This window comes from Schistocerca cancellata, chromosome 11, assembly GCF_023864275.1.
Source record: "Schistocerca cancellata isolate TAMUIC-IGC-003103 chromosome 11, iqSchCanc2.1, whole genome shotgun sequence".
NCBI classification, from domain to species: Eukaryota; Metazoa; Arthropoda; class Insecta; order Orthoptera; family Acrididae; genus Schistocerca; species Schistocerca cancellata.
In genome coordinates this window covers 19,922,984-19,940,881 of record NC_064636.1, presented here as the reverse complement: position 1 = coordinate 19,940,881, position 17,898 = coordinate 19,922,984, and the positions used below count along the sequence as shown (strand labels likewise).

General features: G+C 45.0%; 1 protein-coding gene across 1 annotated transcript in view; it reads right to left on the bottom strand.

Annotated features, from left to right (window-relative positions):
* Positions 1-17,898, bottom strand: part of LOC126108839 (uncharacterized) — a 220,226-nt gene that overhangs the window by 9,986 nt on the left and 192,342 nt on the right. The window contains exons 13-16 of the mRNA XM_049914202.1: positions 16,825-16,997; positions 11,638-11,941; positions 3,517-3,864; positions 990-1,159 (exon numbers count right to left, since the gene is read on the bottom strand). Coding sequence (XP_049770159.1) covers positions 990-1,159; positions 3,517-3,864; positions 11,638-11,941; positions 16,825-16,997 — 995 coding nt within the window. The remainder of the gene's footprint in view (positions 1-989; positions 1,160-3,516; positions 3,865-11,637; positions 11,942-16,824; positions 16,998-17,898) is intronic.

Here is a 17,898-nt window from a genome sequence, read left to right as displayed (position 1 = left end):
GTGACCTTACAGGAACTTTTGTGAACAGTTTCGGATTTCACTGGCGGGTAAAGAAGCCAGATGTCTCCACTACCAGCTTTGCCATTTGATCTCTGACTATCAGAATGCCATCGGATTGAATTATCCCATTCCACGATACTGTCTGCTCCCACACTGACAACTGGACAAAGGCTACCCTTCAGTGATTTGGCTGATACACACTGCATTATCCTCCATACAGCCTGGACCTTTCACGGTGTGATTTTCATATCTTTGGTGACCTGAAGGAAGACAAACGTGGGAATCTGTCGGACGTGCAGGATTGGGTGCTCTCGTGAATGTGTCAGCAGCCGAACACATTCTGTGGAAAGGGTAAGGATCATCTCTTCTCCCGCTGGGATAAATGCCTTAACGTGTTTGGCGATTACCTCCGAATCCAACCCTGCCATAATCCTGTTCTGCTGGGTGCTCAGTTTTCATTTGACTGTCTCTTATACCTCATTCATCATCTGTAGGAAATACTTATGTTCTGTACTGAAAATAAATGTGCAGAAGGATGAAAATTTAATTACAGGCATAGAAATATTGGAGTGCCAGCCTGATAGCATTCAGTGAAGTTTCTCATGGTATAAGAGCTTCCATTTCAGGAGGGCTGAGCAGAACAAGGGACGCTGATGTGAGCAAAAATTTCCTGATAATCTTAGGTCAGAAACAAGGGGACTACAGCTGTAAAATGACAGCCAATCAGAGAAGCCAAAATGTGCATATCAAACACTGAGTCAGCATATGCCCACATAACATATTACAACAGAAGAAAAGTGACGTCTAGCAGCTACAGTATGCAAGGGCACACCGGCACACCATCGGCAGTCGTTACACTCGACACTGGACAAAAGTCTGTGGCATTTTAACCACTCAGTGTGGCTGGAAGCTTAAGAATATTTTATTTATTTATTTATTTTGTCAGAGATGAGTGTAGGAAAAGGCAAAGGAGGTGACGATAAACTCACCGAGCGTCCAGTAGTAGCCGCTGCCGATGCCGCCCTCCCGTGGCACTTTGACGAAGCACTCGTAGAGCGACAAGGTCCCACGGATCGTGTTTCTCCAGCCCTTCTTGTTGTGCTCGAAATAGGGGAAACGGCTCGTGATGTAGGCGTAGATCTCAGAAAGCGTTGCCCTCCTGCCAGAAAACAAAAGCACACAGCTCAGCGTGGACCGTGCAAAGGAGACCCCGAGTTGTAACTAGGAGCAATGGGCACTTTTCGGCTCCATTACTATGACTGTCCGACAAGCCATCTTAACACTTTTGACTGTGTGCAATTTCAGAAATATATAGTTCTTTTATAGTTTTTGGTGGTTTCAAGCTGACACAAAGCTCTACTGTCCATTTTGGGTTGTCGTACTTTATTTGTTAATAAGACTGGGAACCACGGATTTATGACGTTCCGCTCCCTCATGAGCAAAACAACACACGACGAACTAAGCAAAGAGGGCATTAAAAAATGATTCGCAAAGACAAAGAGGGCATTCTTGCGCAAGAGAAGTCTGCTAGCATCAAAAATTGGGCTTAATCTGAGGAAGAAACATCGGAGGATGTTCGTTTGGAGCACAGCATCTTACGGTAATGAGTCACGGACTGTAAGAAAACTAGAATAGAAGACAATCAAAACATTTAGACGTGGTCAAATAGAGGATGCTGACAATCAGATGGACTGATAAGGTAAGGAATCAGGTGGTTTTCCAGAAAATTGGCAAAGAAAGGAACATATGGTAAGGGCAGACAAGAAGAAGGGACAGGATTATAGGACATTGTGTTATAACATCAGGGTACAAGAGGGAGTTGTAGAGGGTGAAAACTGTAGCAGAAGACAGTGGGACACACATAGCACTCTGAGATGAACAGTGGCACAGGAGATGAATTCAGGATGAGCCAGCTAAAACCAGTCAGAAGACTCAAGGAAAAAAAAGGGTGGGGGAGGGGGAGGGGGCAGGGAGGAGTAGAGAGGGAGGGGGGAGATAGAGAGAGAAAGGGAGAGAGAGGGGGGGGAGATATTGAGAGGGGGGAGGGAGAGCGGGAGAGAGAGGGGGGGGAGAGAGAGGGGGGGGAGGGAGAGGGAGGAGAGGGGGAGAGAGGGGGGAGAGAGAGAGATAAGAAAACAACAAAAGTCTGAGTGACCACATAAGCCACAGGTACTTGGCCACAGAACAAGTCAGTACATATATTGCAAAACGCAGATAAGATAGTTTAGAAATAAAAAGTTATCAAATTAGTAACACATAAAAAAGCTGTCTGAGAGTATAGGAATAAACAACAAATTACAGAGGGCTAGTTCTCAACTCCTGTGAGGAACTGCTGGACATAATGAATGGAATGAGCTGCAAGGAAACCTTTCAAACTGGATTAGACAATGGGGATTTACTGCCCAATCCAGTGAGGGGACAAAAGTCATAGGATACATCCCAATATTGCATCAGACCTCCTTTTGCCCAGCGTACTGTAGCAACTCTACACAGCACGAGCTCAACAAGTCGTTTATTTGTGACATCCTCTGAAAAGTCAATGAAAAAGGGTGCCTAGTACAGAATAGAAAGAAATGTACAGGTTGAGTGGTTGGGAACATATGACGACATGGGTCATTGGTGGAAACTGCATTTGGTGGGGTGGCAAATGAAAAAAATTAAATGGGTAGGCCCAGATATGAGAACATAAGAGAGAAAGAAAGTAATGAAGAGTAGCAAATGTGAAAACTGTGATAAATTTAGCAACAAAGTTGGCGACCACAAAGCAGATGAAGTGAATCAATTTATCTATCTTGGAAACGAAATAACATACGAGAGGCAAAAGAAAGAAGGCATAAAAAGCAGGCTAGCACAAGCAAGAAGGGTATTTCTGGTCACAAGAAGTCTACCAGTACCGGAACTGAAGTGAATGGAAGCATTTGAGATATGGAGGTATAGAAGGGTATCAAAAATTAGGTGGACTGATAAGAAGAGAAATGAAGTGTTCTATGAAGAATTGGCAAGGAGAGAAGCATGTGGAAAACATCGACGAGAAGAAGGGACAGGATTATATGACATGTGTTAATGTATCAGGGAATAACTTGCAGCGTACTGGAGGGAGCTTGCAGAGGGTGAACACTGTAGGGAAAGACACAAGAATACATCCACAGATAACAGAGGACTCTGGGAAATTGTTGCTCCTCTAAGATGAAGATGTTGGCACAGAAAGAGGAAGTTGTGTTGACACATCAAACCAGTCTGGAGGGGGGGGGGGGGGGGGGGGGGGGGGGGGGGGAATGAACTGACTGTTTTTGATGTTAGAGCAATTACACTGTTATAATGAGGACAGCTGCCAACTGAAACAAACACAAAAATACGTGAAAGCAAACTTATGGACAACGAAGGAACAACACCAAGTCATACCTATCATATGTGAAAGATGCCACAGGTAGCACTAAACTATAGTGGGATGTGTTATGGATGGAGTAGTACATTTTCATGACGGAGTTTACATTTCCCTGCAGCAGTGCTACCAACCTGTGTGGTGAATGCACTATGGCCATAGCACTGAGCTCCACGTAGCTGAACGGCGGCTTCGTGTCAGCGGCACCGGTCGAGCCGGCAGAGCTGGGGTGCCGCTCTCCGTCCAATCCGTTGGCGGCAACGTCCGAGGCGGTCGCCCCGCTGTCGGTATCGGAGCCACCGCTGCCGATGCCACCGGATGTGGAGGTGAGAGTAACGGGTTCTCCCGTCAACGTCATCGTGTCCGACACTGGGCTGTCATCCTCACAGTGGTCACCGCTTCGGTGGGGCGAGTCGGGGGCAGCCCGGGCACTACTGCTAACCTCCGAGACCAATACGCCGGTCGAAGTTGGAACGGCACTGCTGTTTAAGTGGGAGAAAGACAGTGTTTAGCTGTTAAAGACTCGAGGAGCCCTGTATTGATTAAAAAAAGACATTGACACGGGAGTAAAAAGGGTACTCGGAATTGAGATCAAAACAAAAAAGTTTATAATAGATGGTAAAATGAATGGGACACTTCTTGACAACCAGGAAAAGATACAGAGTTGTCCATAAGATCAGGAAGAGACTAAGAATGGTTTTTTTCAACGGCCAAGCAGAGTTAGGTATTAGCTGGCTGGTCATGTAACATATGCTATGTAACTGCTCAAAATCAGAATGTAGTTGAATGAAAGCTGCACCTGTTGCATTCCGGAACACAAAGTCACTACAAAGCACACGTTGTGGGACCGTATGTTCCACAGAGCTGCAGTGGTCGAAGGCCAGGCATCACAGACATTGCATCCCAAAGTAGTCGGGCGGAAAGAGTCAACAGTGCACCGTAACGGGACTGCAAACGCAGTATACAAGGAGAGTGAGGACGACTTCACGAGAAATTCAACCGTGTCAGCATGCTGCCGCCCTGGGGATTCGACAAGCCACACAAGTGGACAATAGGCAATTGAAAAAAGCAATCACTGAATGAAACACTTCTCAAGACTGTACTTAATACTGGTGTGCAAGATAGGGAACTGTGGATCCGAATAAGTTACACTAAACGGTAGAACCAATTTCTACAGACGAAATGATGCCGATGCCCGTGGACTCCAGTAGGTAATGGCTACTGACCGCAGTAGTTGTGGAGACAGATAAAGTAGCAGAGACAGTTTAGATGTACACTAATAAACGAACATAAGCAGAAGTGTATCAATTTTAATCATAGAATTTGTAAAACCAACACTCGTGTTAGTATGCTGCCTGATAAAAGTAGTTAAGTACCCAGAATTCACGACTGAACCTAAATGTAGCTCGGTACACGAACACACTGTCGGCAGGTAAGTAAACGGTGTAGCACCTTAACTTAAAACCGTAAGTTATCTAATTTTTATTAAACTGACAGAAAATTCCAAGTATACTATTTACATATTCGACTGCTAGAGAGCATCCGGTCCTACATTCGTAGCCCGGATGTTGCGTTTTGGTCGATACGATTGCCACTAGATATAACCTGTACTGTGTGGATACACGACAACAAAACGTGCTCTTTTAGACTCTGTCCTACATTGTTGTTTAGGCATTGCTTTAAAAGAAGGATTGGACTGGATTGTTTGGGGGAGGAGACCAGACAGCAAGGTCATTGGTCTCATCGGATTAGGGAAGGAAGCCGGCTGTGCCCTTTCAAAGGGGCCATCCCAGCATTGGCTTGGAGCGATTTAGGGAAATCACGGAAAACCTAAATCAGAATGGCCGGACGCGGGATTGAACTGTCGCCCTCCTGAATGCGTTTAAAAGAAGGATGGCTGAGTAATCCAGAGTTTGACTCTGAATTTAGCTGCTCCGGAAGTGACGAAGAATGTGATGTTACTTTGTAGGAGACTAGAAGTGACAACAGTTTGTCGGCTGAGTGACAAGTGCTCGCCTGTAGTACGAGATAAATACATCCACTGTGCTTCAATCACATCCTCTGAGATTCATGTTCACAGGGAACCGTTGTGAAACACACGATTATTCTTGTAACAATATTATGAAAAGGAAAGCTGCTACTCACCATACAGTGGAGATGCCGAGCCGCGGATAGCCGCAACAGTCTTAATCGCGTTTTATATTTATTTAGTGCCAACCAGCTTCAGCCCATCGCAGGGGCCATCTTCAGGGCAAACATACCACTGGTAGACTGTTGGTGGCGTCACAACTACCGAGGTGTGGCAGGAGACTGTCCACATTGGTCGCAAATTGATATTTACACAGGAATCGACAGAAAATTTGAAGGAGTGAACTTTGGTGGCCAACAGTTGAATGTGTGAGGAACTAGGACTGTTTCAAAATACAGTTGTGGCAATGACAGTAAATATGGCACATGTAAATATCTAGGCATAAAGTCTTTGTGAATTTATTCAGTGTACTCAGACAGTAGCTATGCCTTGCGGATGGGGATGTGAGAATATATGCACGTCAGCATCTGAGACAAGACACATACTTGGGCTCTGAGAATCCGGTTGGAACAGTAGCATCACTCCTACTCAAATATTGAGCATTTCGCTGGTTACTCTAAGATGTTGACAGGAATGGGTGAAGCGTGGGCAAACACAGTATCACGAAGAAAGCGGTCGACCTAGAGAGACAACAGAACGTGAAGACAGAAGTAATCGTCAGAGAGGCACCTAGGGCCGATCGTCATCAATTTGACGTGTAGCTGGTGCTTCAACGACCACAAGGACCGTCAATAGGTGGCTCACACAAAGATGACAAGAGGACTAAGCTCAAGGCACTCCTTGCACGGACTACCATTGACCTCTGTACACCGACAAGCCCTTTGCATTTGCGCCGGGCACATTTGGCCTGGAATCTCACTGACTTGAGTAGAATTGTCTTTAGTGATGATTCCTACTTCAGACTGAGCCCCAATGACCTGTGTAGAAGTGTCTGGAGACACCACAGACAGTAGTTGGATGTCAATCTGACTGTCACCTGCCATATGGCCTGACAATCAGGAGTGCTGGTCTGGGGTGATGTTTCTTTTCATAGCAGGAACACTTTCGTTGTCATCCGTGGCACTCTTACAGCACAGGTTTTGTGTGCCCCAATTCGTTGCCCTTTGTGGCAAGCCAGAGCCATTCTGGGCTTACATTTCAGCAAGACAACGCCCACCTTCACACGGTGACAGTTTCCACAGGTAGGGTTTGTGCTCGCCAAACCCTATCCCGGCCAGCACGGCCGCTGGATTGCAACTGTATCGAGAACATTTGGATCATTAGGGGCAGTGTCCTCCAACGGGCTCAGGATTCTGACAATCTAACGTGCCGACTGGACAGAATTTCACACGATATCCCTCAGGAAGACATCCGACACCATTAATCAATGCCGAGCTGAATAACTGCTCGCATAGGGGCCAGAAGTGGACCAACACAGTCTTGCCTTGATCAATTTGTGAAGCGCTCTCTCCCTCTCCCTCTCCCTCTCCCTCTCCCTCTCCCTCTCCCTCTCCCTCTCCCTCTCTCTACTAAATCATTTAATTTTTCTGAAATTGAACTCATTTGTTTGCCTGCGCCATGTGCATCACATTAAACTAATTCCATCCCATTTGGATAATTCCTTCACGGTGCATCTTTCTTATCTTAGAGCATATAAAAAGAAACTTACTAAAACTATTTCCCTCTTGCCTCAGGACGTGTTTCGTTGGCAAGTACTAAATTCATTTCATTGAGGAGTCCCTTTTCACTGTGCCAAAATTTATTTGCCTCCTGTCAAGAAAAGAAACCAATAACAATGAAGCCACCAGCCATCGGCACCACACTAAACAGAAAATGAAAATGTTTGCTGTAAGTCAAGAACGGAATGTTACTGAAATGAAATTAATATTGTATAATACGCATTTCAACTGTATAGCGCACAACGAGGAATTTGTTATTCACTGAAGCTCTCCGACTGTGAAGACACTAACTTCTGTCAGTGGTAGTAGTAGTAGTGCCACAGAAGTCGGTGAGGGTGGTGAAATGTACCAAGTCTGATCACCTTGAGATGTTGCACTGCTTCGTATACTGTATTGTAGCAGTTGGTTTTCTTTTCTTTTTAATTAATAATGGGGCACAACTTTCAGTAATTCATTCCAAGTCAGCTACCCGATTTAAATGATAGCTTTCACAATTTTTGGAGTAATGTCTTTGACTTATGGTGCAATGAAAATGGTACAGCTTATATATTGCTCAGTTCATTATTTGTTCTCTGTGGTTCTGGAAGTTAACTTTGCGCTAGAAGCATTTTCAGTTGAAATTAATGATACTTCATTGTATTTGAAGTGATGCAGAAATGGAAAATAAAAAGTTTATAAACTGAATAATACTTTTTTTTGTCTGCTGTGATTTACCCCAAAGTCTGAAATCATATTTCTTTGGTAAAGCAATATCATAGCTGGAAAAGTAACTGTACATGCAACATTTAAGATTTAACAGTTGGCAAGCACTCTACAAACTGATTGCAAATGACAATACTGGAAGTAAGTATTTAGTTACTTTTCTATTTCTTAACATTCGGGTGGCAAAGAGCAAGTTGTCACGCCAACATTATTAGACCTTTAAGACGCCTTCTTTCACAGTCAGTTGTGACCAGACAGTGTGAAGTAGTGGACGTGAGACCACACTGTGCTGACGCTGGCGAGACACACAGTGGAGTGGGGCAAAACCTATAAAGCGAGGTTTCACGACATTCCTCAGAAAACATCTACAAGGCAAAATAGGCAAAATGTTACATATATACAGCTAATATCAATGACGGAACAATGTGCATCTGTTAACAGTTATTCCAATTTCACACATACATAGCTGAGATGGGCCCAATGACAGTCTGATGCCAGAAACAAATCGATCGTTTCTAATAATAAAATATAACGTTACAGTTGCATATTGCATAATGCGGTCCTTAAAATTTTCCAGAATGTTTAGAAGAGAAAGGTGTACGGAAAGTTTGTCCTATTCACTTTGATTCTCAAACTGAAACCAATGATGCATGAATGCCTGTAGCAACTTGACTGAAATGCAAAATGCTGACAATCTTGAAAATACTGAAAAAAAATCATCATCATAACGGTCAAGATTGTGTTATCAATACAAACCTACCACAAAACAACAAAGAGCAGAAATTTACTCGAGGGGTCAATGCTTTGAAGACATAATTGACATTCGAGCCAACATACGATGCAAGAACAACATCACAAACAAGGACTTTTCAGACAATTCCACATGGTTGTACATTTGTTCTGCCCATTACAATCAAATGGGAAGGGGAGGGGGGTGGGGGACGGTTTACGACTATTTAGACCGCCTGAACTATTAAAACAGCCACCATCATTTTTCATTTTTTTTATTAATACCAGTCTTGAGACTTTCTGGATTGACTGGGTATAACGAAAATTCAATCATTTGAAGATTACCAAAAATGTAACATAACATCCAAGATTTCTGATGATCTACATTACCATCCACATGATTACTCTCAAATTCACAATTAAGTGCCTGGCAGAGGGTTCCTCGAACCACCTTTAAGCTACTTCTCTACCCTTCCACTCGCGAACACGGCACAGAAAAAACTAACATTTAAGTCTTTCTGTGCAAGCTCTAAATTCTTTTCTTTTATTATGATTATCATTTCTGCCTATTTACATGGGTACTAACAAAATATTTTCATATGCTGGGGAGAAAGTTGGCAATCGAAATTTCACGAGAAAATCCTGTCGCATCCCTGTTTCGTGTCAGTGACACACTCTCCCCTATTTCGGGTCAATACAAAACGAGCTGGCTTTCTTTGAACTTTCTTGATGTAGATCCCACACTGCATAGCAGTACTCCCCACAACAGTATCTATGTGATCATTTTAATTTAATATTGTTACATTTCAATTCATTATTCAATATTGTTACATTTCAATTTAAGTTATTCATAACTACAATCCCTAATAATCTAGTTGAGTATACATCCTTTAGATTTGTGTGATTTATTGTGTACCTGAAATTCAGAGTTTCTTTTTAGTGCTCATATGGATGGCTTCACACTTTTCATTATTTAGAATCAATTGCTGCTTTCTGCACCATTCAGATATCTCGTGTGAATCATTTTGCAATTTGCTTTGATCATCTGATGGCTTTATACGATGGTAAATGACAGCATCTTCTGCAAACAGTGTAAGATGTCTGCTCAGATTATCTTCTAAATCATTTACATAGATCACGAACAACAAAAGGCCTGTGACACTTTCTCTGGGATTCCCAGATATTTCTTCTGTTTCACTATATAACTTTCCCTTCACTACTACAAACTGTGACCTTTCTGATAAGAAATTACAAAACAAGTCACACAACTGACCTGATACTCCATAGGCACACAATTTGGTAAGAAGCTGCTTGTGAGGAGTGAGGAATGGTGTCAAAAGCCTTCTGTGTAAAAAAAAAAAGGGGGGGGGGGGATCAGTTTAATGGGAGGTTTACTATCTTTTGGTTAAAAACATCGATTTTTTTAAAAATTGCATTTTTGGATCCATAAAAGTCTTTAGAATCCACCCCTGACATGGTTTTTCTAAATATGGAATGGAAATGTTTGTTATTCGCAGTTGAACAGAAAAATGCGCCTACCTGAAATCGGCCTTTTTCACAAACCAGTTTTTTTCGGGAATTTCGACTTTTGTAACTGCGAAAAATTATTCTATGTGCTTGCCCATGACTAAAACTGATAAAAGTAATCAGGGAGCTTATGAAGTACTACTTCTTGGCAATCCGACGGCATTCCAATTTGGTGGAACAGATGAAATGAAGGAAATTTGGGCAACGTATTTCCACGAGTGTTCAATGGGTGACCACCCACAACACCAAAATTGTTCGTCTGGGGAAACTAGTTGGTGCAAGTGGCACATTGCAGAGGCTACCAGACATCTGGACGAATATCAACATGACCAGCCAATCTCCAAAGAAGTTCAAAAACGGATTCATCCAATCTACGAGGCCCTTTCAGAGGACGAGTTATTGTAGTGGTGGTTGGGAAGAAACATACAAAATTCAAATGAAAGTTTGAACGCCTGTGTTTGGAAGTTAGCCCCCCAGAATTTGCATTCTGGTGTGAATACTGTGGAGATTGCGACCTTCCTGGCAGTGAGCATCTTCAGTGAAACGTATTCAGCAATTCTGAAGACAATGACAACGATGGATGTCACCCTGGGACTCTATTTGACGCAGTTCGCCAAGCATTCGGACGACCACCAGATTCAAGTGGCTGAAAACTGCTTGTCACCGGCCATATGAGTAGTTCTGGAGCAGGGCAAGATGGCCAAGATCGAGCAGAACGCCCTCTGTGAGGAAGAGGAAGGACTAGTTTATGGACCCGGAATAGCAGACTGAACGTACGTTGCATAACATTGCATATGGAGGCAAAACTGCAAACGCATTTTTCTTTAAATGACTTTTTTTTATCGCGCGGTATTGTAACTTCAAATCTACTGGACCGATTGGCACGGTTCTTTGTTTCTGATGAAGCTAATTAAATTGTCTAGGAGTTGTACGACTTTTATTCTGATCCATCAACTATAAATATTTTTACTTGGCCGACAAGTCGAAAAATCGATGAGAAAAACCCATTTTTTTATTTATTTTTTCTTCAAATGGCTGCCATTTTGTTTCTTATTGTCCAAATAACTTAAGCGAGGTACAACTAGTAAAGAACCTTATACACTTCGCTAACGTCAACTCAATTTTGATTTCAGACGAGACGAGGCATGTGGAGGTCTACATCGAAATTTTGTTTTGTTCTGACGGCACTTCCGCCTTTGCTCTTCGACATTTCCAGTCGAAAAAATTCCAGTTTGTAAAGGAAATATCAATACACATTTTGAACACATTTGACATTGATACCTATAACACGTCCCGAGAAAATAATTCTCGAAGAACATGCTTTCTTCGGGCCAAAGATAGTGAATGTCCCCTAAACATCCCCTGTCGATGGCACTCATTACTTTGTGGGAATAAGAGCTAGTTGTGCTTCACAAGAATGATATTTTCTGGGTCTGGTTGCCTATTTGTTAATAAACTGTTTTCTTCAAAGTGATTCATAATGTACGAGCACAGTACATTCCAAAATCCTACGTCGGGTTACGTTACAACGTACTGCCCTGTAGTTGTACCTGGGACACTGCAGATCGTCAGAGGGTGGCACGGGGTCACCGTCGCCCGTGGTGACAGAGGCAGCCCGGAGTGCTGGTGGGTCGAACGTCCACCCCTCACCGGCACCCGGCAGCTGGGAACGTGCCGAGAGGTCGCCGCGCTGCTGCCGGTGGTGCTGTGCGTCGGGCGGCTGGCAGGTGATGACGGCCGGGCCGTTGAGCTCCGCGAGGACGGTCGTCGCCCCCGGGCCTCCGTAGCTCGACAGCAACATTCGGCAGTGGTTGCAGAAGTTGCCGTTCTTGAACGTGTCCTCGTACCGCGGATCTGCAATCGGTGAACGCAGTTTGTGAGCACACCGTTTGAGAGCGCACCGGAACATTCGCAGACCCCGAAGGTAAAATCTAGCAGGCCGATGAAATATTCTCAGGTTACCCACCAAATTGTCATGTCGCACTGTCGTGACATTTAGACAAGTTTCCTAATAGTCGTCTCGAGACGGAGTTCCAGGTTCACAGCCGACAGTGGGAAGGTCCCTGGGCATCGGTCCACTGTTGCCTGCCTAGTCTGCTGCTCCAACTGCTATTTTCTCATCTTATTGTTCCTATTGTGCTTTTGCTAAGGCCACGTACCCTGCAGACTTCAGTTGGAAACCACTGTCCCAACTGCCAAGATTGTACTGTAGTCTTACCTCACTGCCGCAATGTCCCAGAACCCGTAGACACGACACAGCATCTTTGCCTGTTCAAAAACAAACGTGTGGCTCTCATCGATGCTCTGCGCTGCCACCACCAACTTGAACAGACAAAGGTGCTGTACTGCATAAATGTCGTCGTCGGATGTGGTCATCAAAGAGGCAGTGGAAAAACGGGCATCTGACTATCTTGCCAACTGGGATGGTCGATCCTACGGATTTCTGCAGGGAATGTGGTATTAGGATAAGGGGGAAAAAAAAAGCGTAACGAGTGCTCCGATGTGAAAGAGGGGGAGGCAGTAGGTGGAAAGCAGCAGTAATCAATGTGTGATCCATTTAAACAATGGAACATTGAGAATGGAATGTAACAAAGCTATGAAAAGGATAGTTGCTACTCACTATATAGCAGAGATGTTGAGTCGCAGACAGGCACAACAAAAAAATTTGTCACACAATAAGCTTTTTGGCCAACAAGGCCTTTGTCAAAAACACACACGCACACACAAGTACGCACACACGACCACACACTCTGGCAGCTGGAGCCAGACTACAATGGGAGAGGCAACCGGGTGGGGTAAGAAAGAGGCAGAGGTGAGAAAGGGGAGGGATAATAGGTGAGGGACGGTGAAGTGCTGCTGCAGAAGCAGGCAGGGGAGAGGTGGAGAGAGGATAGGCCAGCTACACACACAGTCGGGAGGTTAGACAGATGGCGGGGAGTAGCAGTAAAGGAGAGAAGTTAAAAGACTGGGTGCACTGGTGGAATAGGGGGCTGTGTAGTGCTGTAATTGGAACAGGAAGGGGGCCGGATGGGCGAGGACAGTCACTAACAAAGGTCGAGGCCAGGAGGGTCACGGGAGCATAGTATATATTGAAGGAAGAGTTCCCACCTGTGCAATTCAGAAAACCTGGTGTTAGTGCGAAGGCCCCAGATGACACAGGCTGTGAAGCAGATGTTCAAATGAAGAATGTCGTGTTTGGCGGAGTGCTCAGCAACAGGGTGGTCCACTTGTTTCTCGGCCACAGTTTGTCGGTGGCCGTTCGTGCGAACAGACAGCTTGTTGGCTGTCATATCCTCATAGAATGCAGCAGAGTGGTTGCAGCTTAACTTGTAGATCACATGACTGGTTTCACAGGGAGCCCTGCTTTTGATGGGATAGGTGATGTTAGTGATTGGACTGGAGTAGATGGTGGTGGGAGGATGTATGGAATAGGTCTTGCATCTAGATGTATTACAGGGATATGAGCTGTAAGGCAGGAGTTGCGTACAGATGGACAAGGATATTGTGTAGGTTCAGTGGGCGGCACAATACTACTGTGTATGTGGGGGGGGGGAATAGTGTGCAGGACATTTCTCATTTCAGGGCACAACACAGTCCTGGCGGAGAATGTGATTCAGTTGATCCAGTCCTGCGTTGTACTAAGACATGAGGGGGAAGTTCTTCTGTGGCTAAACAGTGGGAGGTGGTGTGTGATTGGAGAGATAAGCCACGGGAGAAATGTTTTAGTACAATGTTAGGGGGTAATTATGGTCTCTAAGGGCCTCAGTGAGACCTTTGACGAATTTTGAGAGGCACCACTCATCACTGCAGATGCGATGGCCGTGGGTGGCTAGGTTGCACGGAAGGGGCTTGTCGGTATGGAACAGGTGGCAACTGTCCAAGTGAAGGTATTGCTGGTGGTTGGTAGGTTCGATATGGACAGAGGTACTGATGTAGCCATCTCTGAGGTGGAGGTAACATCGAGGAAGGTGGCTTGTTGGGTTGAGTAGGACCAGGTGAAGCTAATGGTGGAGAAGGTGTTGAGGTTCTGGAGGAATGTGGGTAGGGTGTCCTCACCCTCAATCCAGATCACGAAGATGTCATCAATGAGTCTGAATCAGGTGAGGGGTTTAGGATTCTGGTTGTTTAGGAAGGATTCCTTGAGATGGCCTATGAACAGGATGGTGCCATGCGGGTGCCCACAGCCATACCTCAGATTTGTTTGTTGACTGTAATTACCTCCCCCCCCCCCCCTCCCAAACTGTGGTACAAACATGGATCTCCCATGCCATATTTTTCCAGTCACATACCACCTCCACAAGTCCCACCATCTGCCCAGAGAGAAGCATTCCCCTCATGACTCAGTACCACTCAGGACTGGAGCAACAGGGTTTCAACTACCTCTTGCTCTGCCCTGAAATGAGAAATATTCTACCCACTATCCCCCCCCCACCCCCCAACACACACAAATACACAGTGGTATTCTGCCGCCCACCAAACCTATACAATATACTCACCCACCCCCCACACAACCCCTGCTCCCAACCCCTTACCTCATGGCTCATATCCCTGTAACGGACCTCGATGCAAGACCTGTCCCATACACCCTCCGACAAACACCTACTCCAATCTGGTCACGAACATCACCTACCCCATCAAAGGCACGGCGAGGTGTGAAACCAGTCACGTGATCTACAAGCTAAGCTGCAACCACCGTGTTGCATTCTAAGTGGGCATGACAACCGAGAAGCTGTCTGTCCACGCGAATGGCCACTAACAAACTGTGACCGAGAAACAACTGGACCACCCTTTGTCGAGCACACCGCCCGACACAATGTTCCCCATTTCAATCACTGCTTCACTGGCTGTCCATTCGGATCCTTGCCACTAACACCATCTTTTCTGAATTGCGCAGGTGGCAACTCTTCCCGCAATATATCCTATGTTCCCGTAACCCTCCTGACGTCAACCTTCGTTAATCACTGTCCTTATCCATCTATCCCCATCCCTGTTTCCAACCCAACACTACACTACAAGCCCTCTATTCCACCAACGCACCCGACCTCTTTACTTCTCTCCTTTTCCGCTACCCCCCACTCTCCGTCTAGCCTCCCGACTGCACGTACCTCCCCTACCCTCTTTCCACCTCGTCCCTAATGCTCTCGCAGCAGCACTGTACCGTACCCCAGCCTTACCCTGCTATCGCCCCTGCTCCCTGCCCCAGCCTCTTCCTTAAGCCGTCGGCTCACGGACCGTGCATCCGAACGTAGAGCGTTCAGCGTGCCGAGTTTCTGACGTCATAGCGTGGAATAGCAAGTTCGGGAGTCTTTCCGAAAGTGCAGAGCAGTATCTGGCATGTCAGATATTCTGAGCGTGCGTCTGAGAGTTGACCAATGAGATGGCACAACGCCACCTACGTCGCACGCACGCCGTCTTCCTTCAGTACAGAGTTGTGAGGCGCCATATTGGCATTCATTTCGAGCCTATACGTATATTTGCCGTTTCTGAGCACCAGCAAATTGAGAATCAGTGGAAAACCCATTGTTAACTGTGTGATTCGTTACAATAAAATTATGAGAAACATCACATTCGTGGCAAAAGAATTATTGTAACTTGCGTATTATGAGAGTATGCTATTTGAAGGCAGCGACAAACTGAAGATCCACCCAAAACGTATTGTTCTTGGTACAATTTGTTACAATAAAATTTCAATCAGTAACATATCTACGATTAAGGTCTTTAACACAGGGTACGGTAATACGATTATTTACGAAGAATGTGTTGCTGGTTTAGCGTAATGGGTAGCGTCACTATTCTATATGCAGTTATTTGATGGGGTGGTGGTTCACGTCTTGACACTTCCAAGTTGGTTTTTTTTATTTTTAATAACAATCGCGATTTTATTAGGTTCTGATACTTTATTATTAGTTTAATATAAGTACACACTATAATATTTGATGTTATGTGAATATAAGTTCACCTCTTTTTGAGGGGCGACTTTGTTCGACTGACACGACAGCTTGCGCTACTTGTATAAAGATATTTTTCTCGTTTTTCTTTTACGCTTCGTAATTCACATGTTGCAAAGGTTCTGCTACTGGGTAAGAACAGTGATCAAGTATGACCGACATTGGGGTTTACTAGAATGTGGGAATGTTGAAATATTGCTTATCTTATGCGGAGAAGTATTCCAAATTTGTACCGCACTGTTTGTAATGAAACTTTTATAAGTCTCTGTCCTTACTGATTGGACACGGTTCTTTCCTTTTCGTGGACAATGGAGGAAATGTGCGTTTCAATAGAGCTAACGCGGGAATTTTACGTGCGACCGTTGAGTAAACAGTGTGATTTATGAACTAGAAACATCCCTCAACTGCCGCTGTAGTGCTTTGCGATTGCGTATACCACGTTAGGGCCCACGTACCGTGTGCACAAGTCGCATCGTTCCTGAGCATTCAGCAGCACGTTGAACTCGGCACGCTCAATGTTAACGTTTGACAGCACGGTCCGTGTGCCGACGGCTTTACACCCACCTGGTTGCCTCTCACATCATGCACTGCTATTTGTAGATGGTTGTCTCGTGTGTGTGTGTGTGTGTGTGTGTGTGTGTGTGTGTGTGTGTGTGTTTGACAAAGGCTTTATTGGCCGAAAGCTTACTCTGTGACAGCCTTTTTGTTGTGCCTATCTGCAACTCAGCATCTCCATCTTATTTTACTTTTTTATCACACAGCCACCTCACACTCTGCCACGAGACTCACCCAGCATCCAGTAGTTGGAGTATTTGCCGTTGCTGCCCCCTAGCGCCACTTTCATGAAGTACTTGCTGAACCACAGGTTGCTGGCGATCGCGTTGTGCCAGCCCTTCTTGCTGCACACAAAGTAGGGGAAGTGGTTCGTGACGAAGGCGTAGATCTCCGACAGTGTCGCCCTCCTGCCGGAAAACAAAACCGACACGGTTCAGTCCGAATCGTCCACAGGAGGCCCCAAACTGGAACACGGGGGCACTTTTTGGCATCTTTCGACAGACGAGTCCCTGCACTCTTCTCGACTTTGTACAACTGCAGAAGTATATAGTTGTTTTACAGGTTTCCCCACTTCGAAACTGAAGAGGAGCACTGTAGTAAATATTGTATTGCCTTATTTTATTTATTAATACGATCGAGGACCACAAAGTTACAACATTCTGCTACCTCGGAAGCATATACGGAGGTGACAACAGCCACGAGATAGCAATATGTACGTACACAAAAGGCGGTACCGTCGCATACACGAGGTATAAAAGGGCAGTACACAGGTGGAGCTGCCGTTTGTACTCAAGTGTTTCACATAAAAGGTTTTCCGATGCGATTGTCGCAGTACAATGTGAAATGGTAGTGGGAGCCAGACACACCGAGTTCAGTATTCCGAGATCCACAGTGTCGAGCGCATGCTGAGAATACTGAATTTCAGGCATTACCTCTCGCCACAATGGCTTTCACTTAATGAATGAGGGCAGCAGTGTTTGTGTATATTGTACACTGTGTGAAATAACTGCAGCAGCCAATGTGGGACGTATGACGAACGTATCCTTTAGGCTTTTCGTGGATGATGCTGTAGTATACAGAGAAGTTCGAACATTAGAAAATTGCAGTGAAATGCAGGAAGATCTGCAGCGGATAGGCACTTGGTGCAGGCAGTGGCAACTGACCCTTAACATAGACAAATGTAATGTATTGCGAATACAATAGAAAGAAGGATCCTTTATTGTACGATTGTATGATAGCGGAACAAACACTGGTAGCAGTTACTTCTGTAAAATATCTGGGAGTATGCGTGCGGAACGATTTGAAGTG